This window comes from Nematostella vectensis, chromosome 9 (assembly GCF_932526225.1).
Source record: "Nematostella vectensis chromosome 9, jaNemVect1.1, whole genome shotgun sequence".
Classification (NCBI taxonomy): Eukaryota; Metazoa; Cnidaria; class Anthozoa; order Actiniaria; family Edwardsiidae; genus Nematostella; species Nematostella vectensis.
In genome coordinates this window covers 12,870,212-12,896,861 of record NC_064042.1, presented here as the reverse complement: position 1 = coordinate 12,896,861, position 26,650 = coordinate 12,870,212, and the positions used below count along the sequence as shown (strand labels likewise).

The 26,650-nt window shown below is 40.1% G+C and overlaps 3 protein-coding genes and 1 long non-coding RNA gene across 5 annotated transcripts; 2 read left to right on the top strand and 2 right to left on the bottom strand.

Annotated features, from left to right (window-relative positions):
• Nucleotides 1-609: 609 nt before the first annotated feature.
• On the bottom strand, nt 610-13,910 carry LOC5506782 (8-oxo-dGDP phosphatase NUDT18). Of its 2 annotated transcripts, none has more exons than XM_048732885.1 (2): nt 12,704-13,910; nt 610-1,174 (listed from the first exon to the last, which is right to left on the bottom strand). In XM_048732885.1, exon 1 carries the CDS (start codon nt 13,799-13,801, stop codon nt 12,866-12,868), a length of 936 nt encoding a protein of 311 aa, XP_048588842.1. In that variant the 5' UTR covers nt 13,802-13,910; the 3' UTR covers nt 610-1,174; nt 12,704-12,865. The 2 variants fall into 2 exon arrangements, with proteins under 2 accessions (XP_048588842.1, XP_032231107.2); XM_032375216.2 differs by lacking the exon at nt 12,704-13,910 and adding an exon at nt 1,757-2,976.
• On the top strand, nt 6,825-11,391 carry LOC116614338. The gene is made up of 5 exons (XR_007313812.1): nt 6,825-6,928; nt 7,530-7,623; nt 10,393-10,447; nt 10,514-10,569; nt 11,252-11,391. It is a non-coding gene; the product is annotated as an uncharacterized LOC116614338 (long non-coding RNA).
• Nucleotides 13,911-17,703: 3,793 nt separating the features above from the next.
• Nucleotides 17,704-20,193, top strand: LOC116614334 (lactadherin). Its single transcript, XM_048732873.1, has 3 exons — nt 17,704-18,070; nt 18,777-19,123; nt 19,528-20,193. Exons 1-3 carry the CDS (start codon nt 17,788-17,790, stop codon nt 19,669-19,671), a joined length of 774 nt encoding a protein of 257 aa, XP_048588830.1. The 5' UTR covers nt 17,704-17,787; the 3' UTR covers nt 19,672-20,193.
• Nucleotides 20,194-20,604: 411 nt separating this feature from the next.
• LOC116602219 (transmembrane protein 218) lies at nt 20,605-25,264 on the bottom strand. Its single transcript, XM_048732874.1, has 3 exons — nt 24,962-25,264; nt 22,382-22,490; nt 20,605-21,137 (listed from the first exon to the last, which is right to left on the bottom strand). Exons 1-3 carry the CDS (start codon nt 25,066-25,068, stop codon nt 20,985-20,987), a joined length of 369 nt encoding a protein of 122 aa, XP_048588831.1. The 5' UTR covers nt 25,069-25,264; the 3' UTR covers nt 20,605-20,984.
• Nucleotides 25,265-26,650: the final 1,386 nt, after the last annotated feature.

Below are 26,650 nucleotides of genomic sequence, written 5' to 3'. Positions count from 1 at the left end.
GGGGGAGGGGGGGGGGGGGGGGCTGCCCAGTCACGGGTATCATGGAAAAAGCATAGTATTTGAAGATTTTTTAATCTTAGAAATGACCCACTTTTTGGCTGCCGATCTCAATGGCCCATAACAGGGGAAGGCACGAAGTGCTTGCTGACTCCTTATGAACACCAAGGACTCTTTTGTTTTTAAATAATTGCCAAACCTTGGACTTGCTTATCTTTGCCTGTGAACTCCCTTTACCCCATCCTCTTATTGGCAAATCCTGACCACAAACTTACTTAATTACCCATTCTTGTGAACTAGAAGGGAAAAAAATGTTCTTACTTTTTGCAGGTGCAAGATGAACATGAACAGTGAGACCAATGCAAGATATTTTTTAAGATTGTACAAAGGAATATTATATTTTAAAATGAAAGATGTAACATGAATTTTTTAAATTCTTAGCATTAAAGCACTCCTACAGTCTAGTAAAATATGTCCTAGTTCAGTCCCTTGCCCTATATAAGTTCTATTTATTTTGTTTGAGGACTTTGTCTTTGTTAAACTCTCCCTAATTCATCTAAAAAAAAAAAACGAATGAAAACCCTGAATTTGGTTTCCTCTGATGAGAAGCTGTGATTTTCCTTTTTTCTTTAATAAGGTGTTTTTTTTCTTTAACAAAGTTGGTTTTTAGATGTTTAAATAGAAGAGATCTACTGGGTGTAGTTGGGGGGATAAGGGGGATGATTATTCAATACTCACTGAATCTCAAGTATTTTGCAATGTCGTCCAGTCTTAGAACAGGAACGAAAGATATCCAAGTGAGAATAACATGAGTGCTGGTGATGAAACGACTCCCATTATGTTGAATCAGCTAGTTTTTTTTTTCTAAAAATCGCAAAATCACCAAAGTGTAAAACCCACATTTCTTAAGCCTCAGAATCTCAAAGGTCATATCCATCAAGACAAACATAGCTGCAAGAGTGACAGAACCTGAACAGACACACACACATGGGGTGAGAAGTGGCAGATCAAGGAGTCCCAAAAAAGGGGGTCCAAAGAGATTTCTGTTCCGCCCACCCCTAGATCCTCCCCTGGTGAGCACACCCAACCTCACTCGAATTTCTGACTATGGGTGTGTTTGTCCATATGATGCCTATGCCCTCTGCAACACCTTCAGCCAATCCTGGGCACGCCCTTGCTGAAAGAGAGGAAACTTTTCATTTATATTCTTTACAAAATAAGAAACTGTTAAGGTTACACATACATTTAACTAATGGTTTAGACTTCGATTTGCTATATATGTAATACAAAATTATTTACAAGCAGACTATTCTCAGTTCTTTGTGTGTCGGAAACATAAAAGGTAATCAAGCTGGGACATGAAGGGTGAATATAGGTTAGTACCCTTCCCCTGCAGGACTGTACCCAAGGGGGGTGTGAACGCACAATGGCCGTGCAATTTGTTGACAAATTATAAAGCATAATCTAGATCACTTGGTATTTGGTATTTAGCCAAATCTGACAATAAACGTCCCATGGAGATACTGCAACGCATTGGGGATGGTCAGATTTTTATCAGAGAACTCATTCTATCCCTCCCCCCCCCCCCCCCCCCCCCCCTCCGGAAAAGGTAGGTCCAGTTTTTTGGATTTCGCACCCCCCCCAAGAAAAAAAAAACCCTGGGTACGGGCCTGCCCTGTCCCCTCAAGGTTGAGCTGAGCAAGCTTGCCTTTGATTCATCACAAAAACATTGTACAATAAAGCTGTTTAAAAAACATACCCATGTTTTTTCTGTATAATGATTTCATATTGCATGAGCTGCACTTATTTGCCAAGTTTCTTGGTGTTTCATAAAATAACGACCCATTAAATATATTCTTGGTTTCATTCAGTGGCTGATAAAGTTAGGAATTATGGGTCAGTTAAGGTGCAGCACCAGGTATCATGTTCTTATTAAGGAAACACAACTTTGAGTGTCAAGAAGCTTAGAAATCTTACTCTTCAGAGAGTCACTAGAAACATTTATCCAATGAAACTTCTCTGAAACAAGATTACATTTCTTCAAATTGACAAGGACAGACAGACACATTCCATCTGCGGCGCCATGTGGACTGCCAACATGCTCAATTTTCAAGACCCCACTGATATCATACTCTATGTGTTGATCAGCTGATTGTAACACGACTGTCACCCGTTCTTTAATTCTATGATAAGGGGAGATAAATTCTTTGGGAAGCTTTGGTATTCCATTCTTGGAACTTCTCAACAGAACGTCTAATTCATCATTTTTTTTGAAAACAGCCAAAATTATAATTGACACTTTGTGTTGTGGATTTTTTACTGGCATAGATCTAAATAACAGATCATCGCGACGTGAATGATGCCATTGCAAAGTAACATCAATCGCAGGACATATATCGTAAGCTCTCAGCTTCAATTTCGTAAATATATCCTCCCTTGTAAACCACGCGGCTTCCAAGGATTCCTTATCAGGCTTTGTCTTGAGTTTTCCCCCTATTATTTTTCCTGTAAACGTCACCCGAATCCAGTTTCCAAAGACGGTATCAATGCAAATCATTGTTGATGGCTCGAATTCCAATCCAGTTTCTTCGATAACCTCTCTTTTAGCACCTTGAACTAGACTTTCGTTCTTTTCCAAGCGACCAGCGGGTAGGTACCACTTCCCTAGACAAGATTCCTTAGCTTCTCTCATCATCAATATTTTCCCATCCTCTCGAATAATCACGGCTGCAACGATATAACAGATGTGTCTCCCCAAAGCAAAGATTTCTAGGTCATCTTCCCCGTCTTTCGGGCTACCCCCAGCTGGAAATTTACTCAAAGTAATGTCTTCAAGTTCTGATACAACCGTCTGCATAATGAGAATAGTAGAAGAATGGATGAAATTTCGCTTAAAAACCTACATCAGGAGATGCCACTTCACTTCGCCGCCTTTCTATTTTACATTCATCACTCATTTGACTTTCCACGTCTATACCACAGGCTACCCGGACGAATGCTGCCTCCAGAGCATAAATTATTACTGGGTTACCTGTGGTAGCTAATGCTTGCAAATCATTTACGAGTTATTGGAGGGACTTCCGTGTCACTCGATCGTCGGATCGTTGGATCGTTGGATCGATCATCCGTAAACTTTTTGTGGTCTTTCTGTGCTTTCGCAACACAGCAATTTTTAGATATTCCTGTAAACTTCCGGTGACCAAACAAAACAAGTAAAATGCTAGCAAAGCTTTTAATTATTTTTGTTTTAGTAATTGCCGATTCGCGTCTCTGGGTTCTCGTGTTTTCTATTGAGTTTGTGCTGAAAGAGCGACTAGCCAAAACTGCGACTTTTAAGTCCGAGAAACACAAGGGAAAAGCCTGTGTTAGCAGGGTCTCTGTTTGCAGGGTAAAAAAGCCTCTGTTAGAAGGACAAAATAGAAGAGGATAGATTTCCACAAACTAATTTTTCAAAATTCTTCCCAATCAGCTAAACTAAATATCAAACAAAACTCTTACAAACACATGGCCCTCGCTTATTAATCGAATGACGATTTTGCGCCTTTCTAGAATGTTAACATGCATAAAACACATTGTATGACAGTAGCGTGATCAATTATTGCGGGTATTTTATTTTGGAAGGAAGTATTTTGTAGCTTATTGGTGAAAACCGTCTCCTACAAATCGCTATAAGTAAATGAATTCCAAAGAAGTGATTTCCTTGCATCGCGACACTTGTCCGGCTACCCATAAGACAAATTTTGTTTTCTTACTATAAAATATCTTGATCTCTCTCATTGAATGTCATGATTTTTTCACCATGTAGATTTCAATAAGTAGAGCATATGTTTAAATTGAGACAAGTTCCAACAGAATATCGAGCAGTTTAGTAAGTAACTCAACTAGAAAAGCCTAAGCCTGCTGCTTTGGTTTGGTTTGGTATTCCTTCCTTTTGTTTTTGTTTCCTCTCTGCTTGTACCAGCTTGTATTCTTGTCGCATCCTTGTTGTATCCTTGTCGTGTCTCTATATCTGTGTTTTTCTCGTACATTCTTGCTTATGCACACAGCCTCCAGATCTCCAAACTAGGATTTTTCCCTAACATTTAAGTGCACCCTAGCCCGTTTAGCTCTCAAGCTATTCTAGGGTGCCCGCACCGAAGTATTGTCCCCCCTTGGTATGCAACTCTAGGTTTTTTTTTTTTTTTCTCTCCTCTCCCTATCAATAAATATATGAATATATAAAAAAAAAAAACAACAAAAAAAAAAACAACCTATGTAACATTTAATTTTGTGTGCAAATAAAAGATGTTTGTTTGTTTGTTTGTTTGTTTTGTTTTGTAACTTTTTTTAGAGGTAAACATGTCAGTAGCCATGTGTAGTGTAAGATATGTAAAACTATGAAAGTTATTTTGATATTTTAGTGCTTATTTTTTTGGTATTTTGGTCCTTCGTTTAGATAATTTTTGTTTTCTTCCTAAAATAACTTCACCTCTTATTGAATGTCGTTTTAATTTTATGGAACGTTTTCAATGAAATCTAGATATTTGTGTTGGGGGGACTGGGGGGTTTCAGAGAAACTAGTAGGAGGTGCGGATCGCCCCTCCGGGCCTCCCAGCCCGCTTTCAGTGAAACGAGTGGGAGGCGCGGATCGCCCCTCCGGGCCTCCCAGCTCCACTCTAAGCTGGGGACTTTCGGTGACACGTTGCGCGTAGATTAATAATTAATCTACGTCGGGACCACTTCGCGTAGATGGATACTTAGCAGAAGTAGGTCTACGCAAAACACACTCCGCGTAGGTGGGTAATTAGCGATGGTTAACCCATGTCGGGGGACGCCAGCGCCTTGTGCTAGGACCGTTAAAACGAGGGACGTGGATTGGGCCGCCAACCTAAGGAGCGCGGAATAATCGTTTTTCGGCCGTAAATTCAAAGCTGCTGGCGTGGCGTTAAAACCTGAGTTTTACCCGAACACCTCGCTCCCGAACTCCTCGCGAATTTCTCGCAGCCTCTTTTTCATCTTTTCGCGTGTCTCCAGGGAGGGCCCTTTCCTGCTTTTTTTCTCACGCGGTGCGAGGCCGTGTCGAGCTCTGATAGCGGCCTTGAGCGCGTAGTATCTCTCTTGTTCCTGAAGTATTAGCCGAAACTCTTCGTCTGAGATATGCCCGTCCTGCAGAGCCTTAGAGACAAGCTCGCTGATCGAGTTTTTCTTACTCTCCGCTAAAACCATCGTGTCTTCGTGTTTAGCCACCTTGCTCGTAAGACCCCTAAAGCCCAGCGACCCCTGCCAGCGGACCGCCGATCAGAACCCCTATCCCACTCAAAGAGACCCCTACCTCGGCGCTGGAAAGCGCCCCGGCAGCGACGCCGGATGCCACAGACACAGCATGGGTAACGGCAAAGGCTCGCTTATACGTCTTCCGCACCTGTCGATGATGCGTTATCTCGTTGTCTAGAACCGCCTGAGTGTCACATATTTTCTGGAGTCGGAAGCTTTGCACGTCGACGCCGATGCTTGCCGGAGCGGTAGGCGTCATGTGCGTTTACGGGGGGCAGACGCTGGGAAGCGAAGGGTATATGGCACCGCTGCTAACGTCGCTGTTTGCCATGCTTGTTATGTCGGACCTAGGTTAGCTCTAATACGAGGCGAACAGGCTTGCCCTTAAAGTCCACCCGTCTACCGCGGTCATCCCTGATCCATATTTGGATACTCGAGACAAACCCAGAGGAAGATGTTGCAGCACAAACGGGGATGTCGGGTCCATAGACGACTTTCTCGTGCGGCCTCCCGCGGGTTTCTAGGCAAGCGAGAACGTTTGAAGGCTCGCCTAAGGCGAGGCATTGCATGCGGTCTACGATATCGCAGAAAATGTAGAGGGCCTCTATTTCCGGCAAAGCCACCTTCAGTGGGGCCCCCCAAGGGCAGTGCGAGGCCCCGCCCACCCAACTGATCGTCTTTAGCCTCTAGGCCAAATAGTGCGCAAAGCTCGGCATTCAGGAACGCAACGCTATTGGGCATGAGCGCGATCTTCACGGTGAGGGGATCCAGCTTCGCGCTCAGAATCTTGCTTTCAGCGCGGTTGATCGTTTCCACGATGGACTCGGCCATGCCCGGCTGGCAGAGTAGCGATGGGCGGGAGGGAGGCTATGGTCGTTATCTGATGCTCCCGCTCGAGATTATACCAGCTGTTAAACAGCCAGCACTGCCGGAGCGCCACGAAGCGTGGGCGCCTTATCGGCCGCTCGAAGAAGAGCGTCAGTTCGCCTTCGGTGAACACGGCATGTAGGACCACCATTGTGTTGAACATAGCCCGACTTCGTGTTTAATAGGGCTAAGCATGGATTGGGAAGGCTGGCGGATGCTGAACGAGGAGGCGATTCCCCGAAGGGAGGAGGAGGAGACGAAGAAGGCGGCAGTTGCGGCGGGAGCCTCTATAGCCGAACATATCAAACACGCTATAGCCGAACAAGTCAAACGCGCAAAAACCGGTTTCCCTAGGTCTCTGACCCTCGCGCAACAGCTGCTCTACGCCGTGCCCGCGACCCCCGTGGAGAGCACGGCCTCAGACATCACCCCACTACTCACGCAGCTAGAGATACACGTGGCTGAGGACAAATCATTCACGACTAGGGTCCGAGACATATTCAGACAGTAGTCACGCACAAGTCCGCCAAGGAGTCTCGCCGGTGTCTATCGGAGCCTTCCTATGGGTACTGGCCACAGCAACTCAACTTTGCGGTCTGGTGCACAACCGCCGGATGCGGGGTGTCCCTAACCGACCCCGCTTTCGCCACGCTCCCCTCTGTCATCAGGGGATTTCTAAGGTTTCACGTCTACTTCACCACCCGGAGGATACTCTACGAGTATTATTTTTGAGTGCTCAGGGGGCTGTATCCGCGTTGTGCATCGATCAGGTTAACGGCTGCATTGTGGCAGGAATTCAGGAAGTGATCAGGTAGAGCAAAAACAATGTGTATTAGGTGCATTCACAGGGCGGGGGTGCACAAGCTGTGCGTATACCCCTAGCAGACAAAAAGTGGGTCATTTTTTATTAATGAATCTTCAAATACTATGCATTTTTCATATGATACCCATGATTGCCCACCCCCCCCCCCCCCCCCTAGTAAGCAGCTTTGTATGTGACTTACAAGACTTATGTTGCATTCATACTAGAGACAAAACTGTATTTTTTTTTTACTAAATTTTAAATTGTTGTTACTGATGTACTGTAGATCAGCTTTAGCACAAAAAATCTATAATACTTTTTGAAGAATGTTATGTTATCTGTCTCTGTCTCTGGATTTCAGTGTTTTTTCAATCAGGTTTTTTTTTTCTCTGACAAAAAAGTCTCTGTTTAGGTACTAATTTACTGTAAAAAATTATGGTTACTAGCAACAATATCATGAGTGAAAATTTTCATTTATGAAGATATAGATGGATAAATTTTTAACATTTCGAGATTTTATGAATGTTCTTAAAAAATCTTTTTATTAAAAAAGTAAAAATTGAAGTCGTGTATTATGGATAGTGTTTACATTTTTTGTTTTGTTTTGCAGAGTTTATGACCCTGAGACACGAAAGATTGTGCAAAAGAATGTTGGCCACACTGACTCAGTGCGATGTGTGATGCACATTCCTGAGAGAAGTCAGGTAACCTTTGAAATTGTGTATTAACCCTTTCATACCCAGGCTCCTGAGGCCCAAAACAAGAGCAAATGTGTGATAACGAAAGAATATTTATTGGGACAACCCAGACTTTGAAATGTACTTTATGTTATATATGAAATTAAAGCTTAAATGTTGTTCTTTACTTTAAATTAGATATTTCAGTACTCAGTACATTGGTTTGATGGAAATTGAATTTACAAAATAAGAATTTATCAAAAAATATCATACTAAAAATCAATATTTTATCTTTAGACACATAACATAATTTCATAAAAACTAGAAAATGTCAATGCAAAAACACCTAAAAACATAGTCTATCGCAAGTACTCCACTTTTGTATGGAAATCTTTCCAACAGTTTTGATCTTTCTGCAAGCAGAGGAAGACATTACACACATTGCAATAGATGCTAGGGCGTGGCACGTAGGGAACCTTGGGTCTTCTGGCCAATGGCACATCCTTATACCTGTCAGAGTGGGTTTTTCTTATTTTCTTACTACAAACAGCACAGTTACCCTTATCCTGACGCATTTCAGGCAAATGCAAACCAACATCAGTCAGTCTTAGCTCCTCATTTCTGGGGGGTCTCTGGGCAGCATTATGGGCAACCCGCATGTTGCCAATCAAGTTCTCAGCAAGCTCTTCTCTGAACTCCAGAGAGGTTCTGATTGGTCTAGGTGTACCCTCTCTATCCTCACACTCTAACACAAAAGCATTGTGGATTGCCACCTCTACTTCATGAAACAGTACACGACGGTACCATTTCACCGTCTTTCTGATACATGTATAGTACCTAAGCATCTGGTCAGACTGGTCCACACCCCCCATATAGGCATTATAATCTTTGAGAAGGGGTGGGCAAGGAATATCGCCACTTTGTCCTCCTTCACCTGCACCTCTTCTTTTGACATTTCTTGCATGGACTGGAGCACGAACTGGAAACTCAGGGGGGTGAATTGTAGATAAAAAATATACAGCCTTGTTGTCAAGCCACCCCACTGCCAGAAGAGGTCCACACATAAGCCACTTACTACTACCCCTAGCAAGTCCTCTTGTATTCTCAAATAGAACCTCCTTTGCAAAGTTTTTTCTGTTTCCCTTTATTGTTCCACATGCATATATTTGGTTGTCAAACAAGAACTGATAGAGTTCAACACTGGTATAATAGTTGTCAGTATAGAGGTGATGTCCCATACCTTCAAGGCCTGAACACAGCTCTTTTACAACCCTTGCTGCCAGTCCAACCTCAGCTCTTTCCCCAGGATTCTTTCCAATGTACAGTTGCTGTCGGTAGACATACTTTGATTCAGAATCAGCTAGCACCCAAACCTTGATACCAAACCGGACAGGTTTGTTCGCAATAAACTGGCGAAATGATAAACGTCCTCTCCATGGAATCATGCACTCATCAATTGAAATGTTTTTGTGCAGATTGTAGGCATTTTCAAATTTAGGGAAAAGAAGATTCAAAAGTGGCTTGATTTTATGCAATTTATCATAACCAGGTTGCCCAGAAGGCACAATGTTGGAGTCATCTGAGACATGAATGTACTGTAGAATCTGAAAGAATCTGTTACGAGACATGACTTGACTGAATGAGGGAACAGTCAAGAGCCATATTTTCTTCTGCCAATACATTTTTGCCTCAGGAAGTTTAACAATTCCCATAGCAATGTTCAAGCCAAAAAAGGCCTTCATTTCATCCTGTGTTATTGGTTTCCATTGTCCACCACTAGTACCCTTGGCTCCCTTCCTCTCTGCATTCAGGTTGGTCATAGTGACGAGGCAATCCCAAACCTCTTGGTCAAAAAATAATTCAAAATACTCAAGAGCAGATTTCTCCCTCCTCTGTCCTCTATTTGCCAGCCCAACAGCATTTGTAAACGGTTTTAAAATTCTTCTGTTGACCTCTTTCGACCAAATATATTGTTGACGGCCGCCATCTTGGATTTCTCTCCTTTGTTGAACTGAAATTGCTCTGCCTCGCCTGGCACCTCTTCCTCTGCGAACCCCTCGAATAGTTCTTCGAGCATTTTGTGAACATTCACGAAGATTTCTCGCTTTCTCTTGTCGCTGATTTGTCACACTTTGACGTCGATCAAACTCTGAATCACTCGAAGAGCTGCTGGAGTCCTCATAAGAGCTTACACTTTCGACAGAATCGTCTTCTAGATCGGCTGGAATTGCCGGGAATAACGTTGGTAATTCATCTTCGCCATCCTCCGAGTCAGAAGAGTCCAAATCTGTTGTGTTTTCGTCAAAAACACTCGATAAAACTTCATCTACCGTTAGATTTCGCTGCCGATTTCTTCTCACTCTAACTGACGCCATTTTTAAATACCCCAGCTGTAAACATCAGGTCGAAAAATTGAAAAATATCACTCCAAAACACGAGAAATCGATGATCTTTGAATGTCTCAAAAGAAAATGGCTTCCTCTTACATATTTTAGTGCCCAGGCCCCTAAAAGTTCTAATTCACGGCAAATGGGTACCACAGGACTCCCTAATTATATGACAACGTGGTCAGGTAGCATTGTAGTGCTACCTGGTCCGGAAAGGGTTAATGGATGTGTACATTGTTGTGTTACTATTGTTTATCAAATGAACTTTTTGTAGTGAGGTTATTGTTTTTGTTATACTATATTGACAAAATGTGTTAATTGCTTAGTAAATGAATTGCATGAAGTAAGAGTAAATTTTTGTGTGATGGCATGTTAGGTTCTCTAATGTTTTGAATATTGCTCTACATAGTATATATCAGCGTCATGGGACAAGACTGTCAGAATATGAAATGCCTTCAAAAACAGTAAGTGATAAAATTAAAAATAGAACATAAAACAACCCTTACATACTAGCTTTTTTTCTTCTTCAGGTCGTAAAAGATCAACAAAAGATAACAAGGAACAATCAGAAGATGCAAACAGTTAGGTAAAAAAACTACAATAAAGAAACTTGCTTTTATTGCTGGACCGTAACAGGCCTTGGAATACTTGGGGGGGGGGGGGGGGGGAGGGATGGGCATGACACAGAGTCTTTTAGAAAACTTGAGGGCACCCCAACTGGTCATTTCCTTAAAACCAAATATAAAGTGGCCCCTTAATGACATTACGGCACTGCTGTAAATTGAGTTTATAAGCGACAGACAACCCTTTTATCAGGGGTGGTAGCCTCAGGTTCATTGCCAGGATTTGCTTTGGGGGGAAGGGGTGGATGGATGTGCAGGTATAAATTATGTAGGAAGTCTAAGATTAGGTGATTTTTCGATAAAGAACTACTTTATCAAAGAATCACCTTGGGGGGGGGGGCTGCCCAGTCATGGGTATCATGGAAAAAGCATAGTATTTGAAGATTTTTTAATCTTAGAAATGACCCACTTTTTGGCTGCCGATCTCAATGGCCCATAACAGGGGGAGGCACGAAGTGCTTGCTGACTCCTTATGAACACCAAGGACTCTTTTGTTTTTAAATAATTGCCAAACCTTGGACTTGCTTATCTTTGCCTGTGAACTCCCCTTACCTCATCCTCTTATTGGCAAATCCTGACCACAAACTTACTTAATTACCCATTCTTGTGAACTAGAAGGGGAAAAAATGTTCTTATTTTTTGCAGGTGCAAGATGAACATGAACAGTGAGACCAATGCAAGATACTTTTTAAGATTGTACAAAGGAATATTATATTTTAAAATGAAAGATGTAACATGAATTTTTTAAATTCTTAGCATTAAAGCACTCCTGAAGTCTACTAAAATTTGTCCTTGTTCAGTTCCTTGCCCTATATACATGCTATTTATTTTGTTTGAGGACTTTGTCTTTGTTAAACTCTCCCTAATTCATCTAAAAAAACGAATGAAAACCCTGAATTTGGTTTCCTCTGATGAGAAACTGTGATTTTCCTTTTTTCTTTAATAAGGTGTTTTTTTTCTTTAACAAAGTTGGTTTTTAGATGTTTAAATAGAAGAGATCTACTGGGTGTGGTTGCGGAGGGGGGGGATAAGGAGGATGATTATTCAATACTAACTGAATCTCAAGTATTTTGCAATGTCGTCCAGTCTTAGAACAGGAACAAAAGGTATCCAAGTGAGAATAGCATGAGTGCTGGTGAGATGAAATGACTCCCATTTTATGTTAAATCAACTAGTTTTATTTTCTAAAAATCGCAAAATCACCAAAGTGTAAAACCCACATTTCTTAAGCCTCAGAATCTCAAAGGTCATATCCATCAAGACAAACATAGCTGCAAGAGTGACAGAACCTGAACAGACACATACACATGGGGTGAGAAGTGGCAGATCAAGGAGTCCCAAAAAAAGGGGTCCAAAGAGATTTCTGTTCCACCCACCCCTAGATCCTCCCCTGGTGAGCACACCCAACCTCACTCGAATTTCTGACTATGGGTGTGTTTGTCCATATGATGCCTATGCCCTCTGCACCCCCCTTCAGCCAATCCTGGGCACGCCCTTGCTGAAAGAGAGGAATCTTTTCATTTATATTCTTTACAAAATAAGAAACTGTTAAGGTTACACATACATTTAACTAATGGTTTAGACTTCGATTTGCTATATATGTAATACAAAATTATTTACAAGCAGACTATTCTCACTTCTTTGTGTGTCGGAAACATAAAAGGTAATCAAGCTGGGACATGAAGGGTAAATATAGGTTAGTACCCCCTTCCCCTGCAGGCCTGTACCCAAGGGGTTGTGAACGCACAACGGCCGAAGGTCCACTTTTGGATCGCAATGGACGTGCAATTTGTTGACAAATTATAAAGCATAATCTAGATCACTTGGTATTTGGTATTTAGCCAAATCTGACAATAAATGTCCCATGGAGATACTGCAATGCATCGGGGATGGTCAGATTTTTATCAGAGATCTCATTCCATCCCTCCCCCCCCCCTCCCCCGGAAAAGGTAGGTCCAGTTTTTTTGGATTTCGCACCCCCCCAAGAAGAAAAATCCTGGGTACGGGCCTGCCCTGTCCCCTCAAGGTGGAGCTGAGCAAGCTTGCCTTTGATTCATCACAAAAACATTGTACAATAAAGCTGTTTAAAAAACATACCCATGTTTTCTCTGTATAATGATTTCATATTGCATGAGCTGCACTTATTTGCCAAGTTTCTTGGTGTTTCATAAAATAACGACCCATTAAATATATTCTTGGTTTCATTCAGTGGCTGATAAAGTTAGGAATTATGGGTCAGTTAAGGTGCAGCACCAGGTATCATGTTCTTATTAAGGAAACACAACCTTGAGTGTCAAGAAGCTTAGAAATCTTACTCTTCAGAGAGTCACTAGAAACATTTATCCAATGAAACTTCTCTGAAACAAGATTACATTTCTTCACATTGACAAGGACAGACAGACACATTCCATCTGCGGCGCCATGTGGACTGCCAACATGCTCAATTTTCAAGACCCCACTGATATCATACTCTATGTGTTGATCAGCTGATTGTAACACGACTTTCACCCGTTCTTTAATTCTATGATAAGGGGAGATAAATTCTTTGGGAAGCTTTGGTATTCCATTCTTGGAACTTCTCAACAGAACGTCTAATTCATCATTTTTTTTGAAAACAGCCAAAATTATAATTGACACTTTGTGTTGTGGATTTTTTACTGGCATAGATCTAAATAACAGATCATCGCGACGTGAATGATGCCATTGCAAAGTAACATCAATCGCAGGACATATATCGTAAGCTCTCAGCTTCAATTTCGTAAATATATCCTCCCTTGAAAACCACGCGGCTTCCAAGGATTCTTTATCAGGCTTTGTCTTGAGTTTTCCCCCTATTATTTTTCCTGTAAACGTCACCCGAATCCAGTTTCCAAAGACGGTATCAATGCAAATTATTGTTGATGGCTCGAATTCCAATCCAGTTTCTTCGATAACCTCTCTTTTAGCACCTTGAACTAGACTTTCGTTCTTTTCCAAGCGACCAGCGGGTAGGTACCACTTCCCTAGACAAGATTCCTTAGCTTCTCTCATCATCAATATTTTCCCATCCTCTCGAATAATCACGGCTGCAACGATATAGCAGATGTGTCTCCCCAAAGCAAAGATTTCTAGGTCATCTTGCCCGTCTTTCGGGCTACCCCCAGCTGGAAATTTACTCAAAGTAATGTCTTCAAGTTCTGATACAACCGTCTGCATAATGAGAAAAGTAGAAGAATGGATGAAATTTCGCTTAAAAACCTACATCAGGAGATGCCACTCCAATTCTCCGCCTTTATATTTTACATTCATCACTCATTTGACTTTCCACGTCTATACCACAGGCTACCCGGACGAATGCTGCCTCCAGAGCATAAATTATTACTGGGTTACCTGTGGTAGCCCAGTTATAAAATGCAATTGTTTTTAACTAGTGAATGCTTGCAAAGCATTTACGAGTTATTGGAGGGACTTCCGTGTCACTCGATCGTCGGATCGTTGGATCGTTGGATCGATCATCCGTAAACTTTTTGTGGTCTTTCTGTGCTTTCGCAACATAGCAATTTTTAGATATTCCTGTAAACTTCCGGTGACCAAACAAAACAAGTAAAATGCTAGCAAAGCTTTTAATTATTTTTGTTTTAGTAATTGCCGATTCGCGTCTCTGGGTTCTCGTGTTTTCTATTGAGTTTGTGCTGAAAGAGCGACTAGCCAAAACTGCGACTTTTAAGTCCGAGAAACACAAGGGAAAAGCCTGTGTTAGCAGGGTCTCTGTTTGCAGGGTAAAAAAGCCTCTGTTAGAAGGACAAAATAGAAGAGGATAGATTTCCATAAACTAATTTTTCACAATTCTTCCCAATCAGCTAAACTAAATATCAAACAAAACTCTTACAAACACATGGCCCTCGCTTATTAATCGAATGACGATTTTGCGCCTTTCTAGAATGTTAACATGCATAAAACACATTTTATGACAGTAGCGTGATCAATTATTGCGGGTATTTTATTTTGGAAGGAAGTATTTTGTAGCTTATTGATGAAAACCGTCTCCTACAATTCGCTAAAAGTAAATGAATCCCAAAGAAGTGATTTCCTTGCATCGCGACACTTGTCCGGCTACCCATAAGACAAATTTTGTTTTCTTACTATAAAATACCTTGATCTCTCTCATTGAATGTCATGATTTTTTCACCATGTAGATTTCAATAAGTAGAGCATATGTTTAAATTGAGACAAGTTCCAACAGAATATCGAGCAGTTTAGTAAGTAACTCAACTAGAAAAGCCTAAGCCTGCTGCTTTGGTTTGGTAACTTTTTTAGAGGTAATCATGTCAGTAGCCATGTGTAGTGTGTAAAACTATGAATGTAAAACTATGAAAGTTATTTTGGTATTTTAGTGCTTATTTTTTTGGTATTTTGGACCTTCCTTTAGATAATTTTTGTTTTCTTCATAAAATAACTTCACCCCTTATTGAATGTCTTTTTAATTTTATGGAACGTTTTCAATGAAATCTAGAGATTTGTGTTGTCTTTCTAGTGCTATTTATAATATGTATATGCTATAATTTCAAGTCTGGATTTTCAATTGCCCTCTTATTTACTGCAAAATAAAAATGTTTGAACAATATGATAGCATAAATAGATATTGTTATTTACTTTGCACTAACATAAATGAAATAATAAATTTAATCTAAATTATATCGTTAATACAATATAGCTCACTTTGGGTGTTAAAATAAATTTACCCCTAAGTGATGGAATATTGAGGGCAGTGAACCAAGAAAATGTTTAAGAAATATTTAACAATTTTCAAATACATTCTCATTCTGCTTGAATTTTATTTCGGTGCTATCTCTGCTACGGGGAAACTATTTGTAAGATTTTTACTGCAAAAGATAGGACAATCAGCCCCATCTACTTAAATGGAGCACACCTCAAGTCCAACCCCACCTCAAGCGATGATGCTTCTTACCTTTCTTGCCCCAATCAGTGTTGTGATATGGCATTTACAATAAAAAACAAGATTATACATATATTTTTATTATATCCGAAGGTGTTGGGCAGTAGCATCTTTCTCATACATATCACAACACAGGGCCCAAACAAATTGCAGATCTCAGGTATCCCAGTCAACCCTGCGCGCAGGGTCTAGTTGCATAGGCTTACTATCCTAATGTTTTCAAGACACATGACAAAACGCAATGAGTTTTTATTTGACTTTTATTCTATGATTTTAAAAAATATCTGAGATCTGTTCTTCTGTGAACTAACCTCGGCGTGCGAATAACAACATTAGGAGACCGAGCAAAAAATGGCTTGATGATTTCTTTAAAATTTGGAATTAAGCTTTTGGTCAGAGGAACTACTGGTATGCGGAATCTTGAGCTTATATATTGAGAATTGGAAATTTTTATGCAATTTTTTTGCTCTGTCACATTAGGATGGTAAGCCTGTGATTATTGCAATAAAATTATAGCCCGAGTGTCATGCTCTTCTACGTTCCCTATAAAGTATATACCGGGAAGTACTTCTGAAAAATAAAATCGCCTGATACTCGGGCTAATAAAATTAAGGATGCTAGATAGTATTGATTGTAAAATTATGATATGATGACTGGCTTTAGGACCGTTCCTAGGGGGGGTGGGGGTTGTGGGGGGTCGAACGCCCGCATACATCCCTAACAATGGCGGAAAGTCCTCTTCAGGTTCGCAATAAACTTGCTATTTGTAGAAAAAAAACTTTAAAACATAAGAGAATTAGATAATCACTCTGGTATGTCATAAATTAAAACTTTTTTGTAGCCAAGTTCGATAATAAACCTCTCGTGGAAATACTGGCACAAAACAACCCTTTCGTCACGGATCTTTATCAGAAAATAGCCCCTCCTCTCCCGGAAAATTCATGTACTATATATTACATTTTTTCACATAAATGTTTGACAGCATTCCCAATATTTTACAAAAAAAACTACCAAGAAGAATCTAATATTTTCTAAGATAAATAAACAAAATATTTTTTCATACTATTAACCTTGTAATTATCAACTATTACCAGAAACCTAGACTGCCTTTTTATGTACAATTAAAAACTTTGTAATAAGTTTAGCTTTGCTCGTTTAAGAGAGCTTGCTCGTAACCACAAAAGTTGCTTCGGTTCCAGTTTGTCTTGTTTCTTACTAAAACTGGTAGGTTTTTCTGGATGTCAGAGCTGGAGAATAGATAGGCTCCATCCAATGAAAGACAACAAGAAATACAAATGTCACTAAGGCAAAGATGCACATGAATGCAAAGAGCACTGTCCTTGGTATAATGAGGCCATCAACCTCAACCTGAAAAATCAAATAAAAATAACATAAAAATAGAGCGGTTTGTTTGCACTACAAGCAGAAACACATCCAACAGATGCAAATTATGGATATTATCCTTATTTAAATAAGGCATATTTAGCATTGGAACAAGGCTAAGACTTAAGGCATACGTCTAACTGAGCTTGAACATATTTCAGTCGAACCTATTGTTTTGGAAATTGGTACATGGAACGTACATCGTTTGCCGCAAATTGGTTCAAGTGCGATTAGCCAAATCCGATAATATATATTTAGCCAAATCCGATAATATACGTCTCTCGAAGAGACTGCAATGGCATAAAAAATCTCTTTTAGTTCTTTCGAGGATGAATCTGAGTTTTATCAGAAAACAGCCCCTCCCCCCTCCCCCTCGGAAAATTCAGGTCCACTTTTTCGGATTTCGCATCCCCCAATCAAACTACTGGGTGCGGGCCTGTGATAAATGATAAAGAAAACAAAAACTAAACTCCAAACTACGAATACTTAAGGATAGTTTGAAAAACAAGCCCCAGGGAGTGTTACATTGTGCGATTTCCAGATAGCGTAGCTACTACAAAGAAGGGCCGATATATACTCGAAGGCTGTCCTTCGTAGTATTTTTATCATGGGGAAGTAAAACTTAGTACGAAAAAAGAAAGTAGAATTATCTTTGCTAATTATTATCCGACTATTTTGCAGACATAATTGTCAAACTATGTTTTATTCTCATTTTTCCTCTCTTTAATTACCTTAAGTCAGCTCATGAAAAGTTAATTGTATCATCTGCCAGCATGGATTCCTCCTTTCAAAAGAAGATGCCTTATCCGTCAGGTAGTAAGTCACTTAACTTGAAACACACGACGACACAGAGCTAAGAGACATGCTTGTCTTCCTTTGCTTCTTCGTATTCCCTCTCACATTGGCTATTCAGAAAACAAGGAACTCCATGATTGGCCATTCTCTTCTTGTATCTCCCTACGACGAGACGGGTGTTGGGGAACTTTGGGAATGCTACAAACTCTGCTATGACGACAAAGAAAACTGCGCCAGCATCAACTACGACATGAAAAAAGGGAGATGCAAGCGCATGAAGGTTTCACATGTAAACTGGCCTCAAGGACTCGTGAAAATGGAAAATTCTATTTACGCGGATCTAAGAGAAGGTAAGTACGCCGAAAAATAATCCAGCATCTGTATTATTAGCTATTAATTAAAGACGGCAATGTGGACGACAATGGAATTTGATTCAGGATTTAATAGCAGCACGTGAGAATGCGATCTGTCTGAAACATTTCAGCCGTTTTCCATAAAACCACGATGTGAAAACTTTAAGTTTCACGGTCAGTTGAGGACGCGGACGTTTGCACTTTAAACTCCACTAACTACGTTCGCTACTGTAGAAACAATGTCCTTAGTTTATTTTCATGTCTCTGACTATAATGTTTTGCTTATTCCATTGCACTAAAATTATTACTGATTGCCACCCGCGAAAATATCTTTTTCGATCGCGCTATCCTAGTAGTCGTCGTCATTGCTTTCCCTCTCATAAAAGCGAAACGGATAATTGCTTTAGTCAAACCAGAAAATTTGATCAAACTGCTGTTTAGCCAAAAAACCTTCGGCAAATCCAGTACTTTTCTCTACATGAAAACCAAATAGAGACCAGACGGAAAGGGATTTTTAGGGGAGAATAAATGCAACGCGACGTTTAGGACAATGATTATAACTACTGGCCCTTCTTATAAACACGACATAAACCCGATTACGGCGTTGTTCTATTACGTTTAGAGTTGACATGTTTTATGCGCATCCATGTTTCTTTTAATATGAAAGCTTATAAGCAACGTACTTCTTCGTGGACCTTGACAGGTTGTGCTGACAAGCCCCACCCCCTGGGGATGGAAGATGGCAGCATTCCTGACTCGAGCATTACGGATTCATCAGCTATCGACTCCATTATCAGCAGTCACGACCCTTACCACGCGCGCTTAAATAACCAGCCAATGAGTGGACGACACGTAGGCGTATGGGTAACCAATAGTAAACAAAAAGGCGAGCATCTACAGGTGGACCTTGGCCAAGTCACGTGGATTACCCATGTAGCAACCCAGGGACGCCCGCAAAGTTATCCCCAATGGGTGACTGAGTACACTGTGGAGTACAGCCTAACGGGAAATCAGTGGCAGAGTTACCAAGACGAGAATGGTGGGACTAAGGTAAGGACACGTGTACAGTGGAATTATAGTCTAAGGGGGGATAAATGGGAGAGTTTTTTTAGACTGTGGTAACCGTCTGAGATTAGATAACAGGCGCGGACCCAGGATTGGCTGAGGGGGGGGGGGGGGGGGGGGGAGGGTATGCGCAGTCATAGGTATCATATGGAGAAAGTATAGTATTTGAAGATTCCATCATAGAATGACCACTTTTTGGCCGCCAAGGGGGGGGGGGGGTGCGCAAGTGAGTGATCGAGGCGAAAATGGCATGTGCTAAATGTGTTCAGTAATCTTTGGTAAGCAAACTTTTAATTTGTTAAATGCTTAAACTTGGTCCAAGGAAGAAGTGTCTTCACAAGTGTTGCTATTAATCGTGCTGCTCTTTAAATATTTGCGCCTTTTTTCAGGTTTTCCCTGGAAACTCAGATATGACCACTGTGGTGAAGAACGAGTTCTCCCCTGTCATCAAAGCGCGTTACGTCAGGATTGTTGTACAGGCTTGGTACGAATTTATCGCTATGAGAGCGGAGTTGTACGGATGTGCAGCCTGACTTAGATACCTTTGCACTGGACTTTTATATTTTGAGGGGATTTGGCGGAGGGGGTTATAGAAACATGATTAACTAATTCCCGGTTGATTGACGACGTTTGTTTTTAAAGTTTTTGATTTTAGTACTTTTAGATGCGGGTAAAATATGGAAAGTGATATTCTCCTGAAAATGCAAAAGCCCAATAAAGTCGTTTCAAAGGTAGATCACGTATATCTTTATTGCAACGTAGTTACTAGAGCAGTCCAACTCATCCGCGACACGATTGTAGAATAAAATTAATTAGGAAACAAACCAGAAATATTTACTTAAAAGCTTTCAAACTCGAGATATAAAAGTTTGCATTCTAGAAAAGATTTTAAAGAAAGAGCCCGCTTGAGAGGTAGCATTGATTTTGACAGATAGAAATAATGGTTGTTAAGGGAGATTACTAAAACAAAATACAAAAAAAGCTTCACTTGGCGTCTTTTATTCATCATAGCACTTGTAATAAATAAGACTCTCAAAATAAAAAGAATAAATATATCCAATATGCATCTTCAATGCCCGTAACCAGGGGGGGGGGGGGGGGCGTGCCAACCCCCACACACAACTGTGGAAAGTCCACTTCCGGCTCGCAATATACGTGCTGTCTGTGAACAACACAAAAAGCATGTAGAAATAAAAGGCATTCTAGATCAGTCTATGTCATTAATCTATAAGGGAAACTTTTTGTAGCCAAATCTGATAATACACGTTTCGTGGAGATACTGCAATCCATGGTCGCATTTTTATCATAACCTCATCCCATCCAGACCCCCCCCCCGGAAAAAATAAGGGCGCACCTCAAAGAAAAATCCTAGGTATGGGCCTGGGTTGGTCATTCCTTCAACTTTGTCTCGGTGGCCAAGGTAGCACACATCACCGATTGAGTTTCAATGCAAGACAACTTTTGAGTGATTTTGCTCCTGTGCTGTTGATCATTCTATTGGATTGGTGGTGAGTTTTCAGCTTGAATAACACATATACATTGCTACAAAGTACTTAATATGGTTTTAGTAAATGATGTACTATATATTACATTTTTACATAAATGTTTGACAGCATTCCCAATATTTTACATAAAATCTACCAAGCAGAATCTAATATTTTCTCAGATAAATGAATAAAATATTGTTTCATACTATTAAGCTTGTAATTATCAACTACTGCAAGAAACCTTTTACTGCCTTTTTATGTACAAATAAAACCTTTGTAATAAGTTTAGCTTTGCTCGTTTAAGAGAGCTTGCTCGTAACCACAAAAGTTGCTTCGGTTCCAGTTTGTCTTGTTCGTTACTAAAACTGGTAGGTTTTTCTGGATGTCAGAGCTGGAGAATAGATAGGCTCCATCCAATGAAAGACAACAAGGAATACAAATGTCACTAAGGCAAAGATGCACATGAATGCAAAGAGCACTGTCCTTGGTATAATGAGGCCATCAACCTCAACCTGAAAAATCAAATAAAAATAACATAAAAATATTGAGCGGTTTGTTTGCACTACAAGCAGAAACACATCCAACAGATGCAAATTATTGATATTATCCTTATTTTTAGCATTTGAACAAGGCTCAGGCTAAAAGCATACGTATAACTGAGCTTGAACATTATTCAGTCGAACCTGTTGTTTTGGAAATTGGTACATGGAACATACAATGTTTACCGCATATTGGTTATAGATTCTAGTTCACTGAGTTGAATCAGATTGTGTGGCACAGCTCCAGGGCAAACTCTTTATTAAACTTAAACCAAATAAGATAAATATATTATTTAAACGAGAAAATAATTGATTCACATTCAAACCTTTGCACAAAACCTGTAAGTGCACCCTCTTACCCACGAAAAAAAAGCTGTATCCCCCCTTAAAGAGCATGCGCTTTATAAACAACAATATGGCAAGTTTGCAGAAGTCAACAAATATTGCTTGAAACACAAATTACTGATGTGCAACAAATGTGCTTATATTATAATTTATTTGAGTAATATTTGACGTACTGGTTGATAATGATAATATTTCCCTAGCTGCGCCCAGCTGCATTTATTATTTCCAAAACACATGCTCACACAGGAAAGTGTATGTTCCAATGTTCTTTTGTTCTAAAACAATAATGAAATCTTAACAGTCACTGGCAGTGAATTAATAGTCCAAATTCCACAAAAGTATGAAATTAATTACTTTAAAAATATAGTCTTCTAAAAATAGGCCCAACATATGCTGGAAATAAGCATAGCTCCTGGTTTTGTTAAGTCTGGGGGTTGGCAGGTATGTAAAAATACAGTTTAACACAAGCAAGCAGACTACACTTTTTTTAATAACAACTTTTTTTTTTAAATTTCCAGCCTGATATTTCACCAAATATTAAGAACATGCTAAGAACATGCCGATGCTCAGATAACAGAATTTGTTTTCTTTTTTAGTCCTGATGCATCCTAAAATGCAAAATCAAATTGTGCTCATAGTAACTACCTAGTTATTATTGCTATAGTTTGTAATTCAATCACTAATAATTCTTAGGTATTATATTCTTATGTACACTAAAATTTAAGAATGCCGTTAAGAACATATTCAGCTTTAAAATGTCCCAAAAATAAGAACAGCTCAGCGTAAACTGAAAATAAGACGTTCTTATAAAAAAAGAGTGTATAACAATTGCCTTATCTTACAAACTATACAAAAAGCAGAATCAGTCCAACCTGTTTGGATGATCTACCACCCAGCTCCTCTTGTCGGGTCTTTCTTGGATAGAACAGCATCACCAAGGTGACAACAATTAACAGAACTCCAATACCAAAGACTGCATTCCTGCAATCAAAAAACATCAGTACAGAGACAATAGAAAGGAGTTTTAGGTAAAAGCGGGTATTCGTACCATGGTACCTGTGGTGGATGGATGAAAAAATGTGGCAGGGGAGGTGTTAGTAGACATTTGACTAGTACCTGGCCATACCTTCTGATGATAAACCTTGTACCAGAACATACGTGACCCGGCAAGGGAAAACGTACACTAGAGAAAAAGCGCTCGGGCTATGAACGAAAAATATCGTTCGATGGATTATGCAGAACGCTTTAACGATATTCAGAACGATATCAGGTTTCTCAAGAAACGATCTCTGATTTTCAAGATCGTTTCTCCGAGGACAAGATCGTTTGTCCGAAGGCAATATCGTTCTTCCGAAGACAAGATCGAAGGCGAGAACGTTTTTCCGATTTTCAAGATCGTTCATCCGAAGAAAAGAACTTCTTTTAGGGACAAGACAAGAACTTCTTTCAGGGATTTGAAAAAAGTTTATCAGTGCGAGAAACACGAAGGCAAAAACGTTTTTCCGATTTTGATAATCGTTACCACAAAGACAACATCCCTCTTTCGAGAAATGCTTGGTTTCCTAATTTTTAATTTATTTTTAATTTTGATTTTATTTTAATTTTAGTCCATGTGACATTAAAGTTGCGGTTTAACAAGATGTTGTTTTGCAAAGACAAGTAAATTAGCTGACTTGCTTTCTTAGTTTGCTTACGGCTCGTAATTATTTTCAACACTTCACCTATCGCGATGATCGTAATGGCAAATTAAAGCTCAGATATAGATTTCTTTTTAGGGGCGGTCGTATTGATGCGCGAGTTCATTAGCAAGCGCAAAGCCGTCACAGTAAAGTTGTTGTCGCCATGTCGCCAACATTTCAGAAGAAAACATCAACAGCCGACTCACTTTCTTAATTTGCATACGGCTCAAACAAATCGATGGTCGAACTTTGCGAATCGTGACTATCCTAATGGCAAAGGAAAACTGAGATATAGAGGATTTTTTTGGGAGAGGTCTGTTTGATGCGCGAGCGAGAACCGTCATATTGTTGCCGTGAACGTTAACATGTCGTTGTAATGTCATTGTATTGCAAAGACAAATAGAGTCGACTCGCTTTCTTAGTTTGCATACGGCAAATATCAAGGACATTCTGCAAACTTAAGAGCGTTCTTCTGACGATCTTCCAAATTTTCAGAATTTTAGAGAACAATCTTCCGAACTTTAGAGAGTTTTTTTTGGAATCTAAAGAAAACAAACTTCCGAATTTAAAAAAACCTTCTTCCGATTGTGCCCCGGGAACAAGATCGTTTATGAACAATATAACGAAGCAACATCGTTCCCTCATTATTAACAATATCGTTCCCTCATTATAGAAACAGCGTTCATTGATCTTCCCTTGCCAGGTCACATATGTAATGTTGCTTTACATTTCAAAGAGCTTTTTTGTTTTCCTTATTCTTGTCATTCTATACCATTGTTTATGTTTTACCCTTTTCTCCCCTTTAGATGATCTTTCGATTTACACCCCCCTGCCACATTTTTTCACCCATCCACCACAGGTACCATTGTACGAATACCCCCTTTTAACAAAAAACTTATTATTTTTTAGATTTGATTAAAACATTGTTTACATGCAAGGCTCGCAAGATTTTCTTTACTTTGTTACTTTTTTGCTAGGATATTCTAGAACAAAGATTTAGCCGTTTTACCGTAATGAAATGAATGATGTAATGTTTCTGTTCTTACAGTAGTAACATCACTTATGATGTAATTAACAATGCTTCACCAAAGGCAGAGGGAATAGCGGTGGAGATCCAAGAACAGATAAGAGAATCGTGTTGAGTTTCTATGGAAAAAATTTCATGCCCATTGTGAACTAGATCATGTTGAAGTGTAGTGATTCTAGTCCACGACAGACAAAGACAAGGATCAAAGTTAGCATGTTAATATCTAAGCTTATATCTGTCATATTCTTGTTATGAAAAAAAAAATGAGTCAACTATTCCCCTTCCATCCACCTGGATGTGACAGGCTCGAGGGATGTGTCTTTGGACGCCTTTGATTAATCCCCTATGGAAATTCCCTATAGCAGGGGCGGACCCAGAATTTCAAAATGGAGGTGGATCATGGTCAGATAGATGGCTTAATGTATAACTGATCCAGTGGTATTTGGAAGGTCACATAGATCTAACAATAATACTTGTATTGGATTTGTCACGCCAGAAGGACAGCACCTCCTGTCCCTCAGACATTTATTTTTTTCAAACAAAAAAGACTTTTCCTTTTTATACTCAAAAAGAGGGGGGCTGGATATCCACCCAATCCACCCCCCTCCCTGTATTCGCCCCTGTATAGCTTTCTATTATATGGGATTATATTATTGGACCATTTCTGTTTACAATCATTCACTACGCCAAAATTATTTGTTTGATTTGTTTAAAAAAAGGTATCAGTCGAGTCAAGCAAGACTTACTTGAGACCGCCAGTAGCCCGTGAGAACGCCACACATCCGAGAATTCCTAGAACCCATAGCAACACTAGCACAAAGAGACCAACTCCAACACCCAAAACAAGCGCCATGGTGAAGGCGAATCAGACAAGAATCTTCCTTTATTAGCAGATGATTCCCTCAGTGTGAAAAAAATGTGTCTTGGGGGGTTTCTTCGCACATGGCATAATTTTAAGGGGAAAAATACACCCAAAAAGACATGATTTGTTTCAGCTCTACTCGGCTTGTTTGCCCGCCATTTTTGTTTTGGACTATCCACCGCTGGTCACATTACCGGGGCACATAATGCACAGGACCCCCAAACATCAACTTATACCACTGCACTAAACTGCTAAACTCAATAAAAGATTGCGAACAAATCCGGTCCAGTTCGTTAATAGCCCTTAAATTACAAGAAAAAACAATAATTTCTAGAGTTCTTAATCATCTCTTACAATATTTTTATGCAAGCTTCTATTTGGGTAACGGGACATGTACAAGAAGCTATTTCTTGTAAAAATTAATGAAAAAGACCTCTTTCTGTTTTATCTAATAAATTTAGAGTTAGTAGTATAATATTATACGAAATATCTGAATCATGCGATCACTCGAATTTGCCATTCATTCTGATCGTGATTCTGAGATTTGCTCATTCTCTTCACAAAATGGCGGATGCATGGTATTCTAATAGTACACTAACAACGGAGGCCTGGCTACATTTTCATTGATCACAAGATATACCATTAAAAGATGTGTCGTGTTTTACCATGAATACCATGGTATTTATACAAAGGTTTGACTGCAGGGCGTCGAGGCCAGCGGTAACGAGGCGACGGAGGAGAAGGGGAGAAAAGAAAGGGAGAAGACGTCTTCTCGCTACTTTTCTCTCCCGCCCCTACTCCCCCCCCCTACCGCACCTCGACGCCCTGGGTTTCTGAGGATGAGGTTTGCTCAGCGTGATGTTCTTTAAAATATCGAATTTTAATATCATTCAGTGCTAAATCGCAATTTAGCTAAGCATTTTGACGAGTACACGCACTTACAGTTCAAATCGTTATATAGTTGTTACCTAAATGATCGCCCGGGGCGTTTAAACATATCGAGAAAATTTAGCCAAGAATTGACGTTTTTGCCAAACGCGGTCACTTCCATATAAGGAAACTAACATATTCCTAATTTTTCCGTACGAACCGCAGGTGCATCGTAAACTTTATGACTCGTAATAAGAAGAGAAAACAGTGACTGAGACCAACTTTAGTCAATGGAGAAGGTCTGGAAAAAAGTGAGATTCGTCGGTACCAGACCCGCAAAGCGACAACGTTTTTCGATGGTCCGGGGTGTTCGATAGACAAAGACATAGGGGAAGGGGGGGTGGCGTTTAATAGAGGGGGCGTTCATTACAAACTTGTAAGCTTAGGGGGGCGTTTATTAGATAGGAGGCTTTTTTTAGATAAAGGGCGTTTATTAAATCATTTATCGTAATGAGATTTAGGGAAGGAATTCTGTTATCGACCCGTCATATCAAATAATCCGTTGTGAACGATACTCAGCGATTTAGGGTGCACATTAAATATATGACATATCAGACGCTGGACACATCCATCTTTTTCAAAATGGCAGTATGTTGCGGTGCTTACGCGGCAAATGAAACGTGACGTCACTAACGAGAGCCAC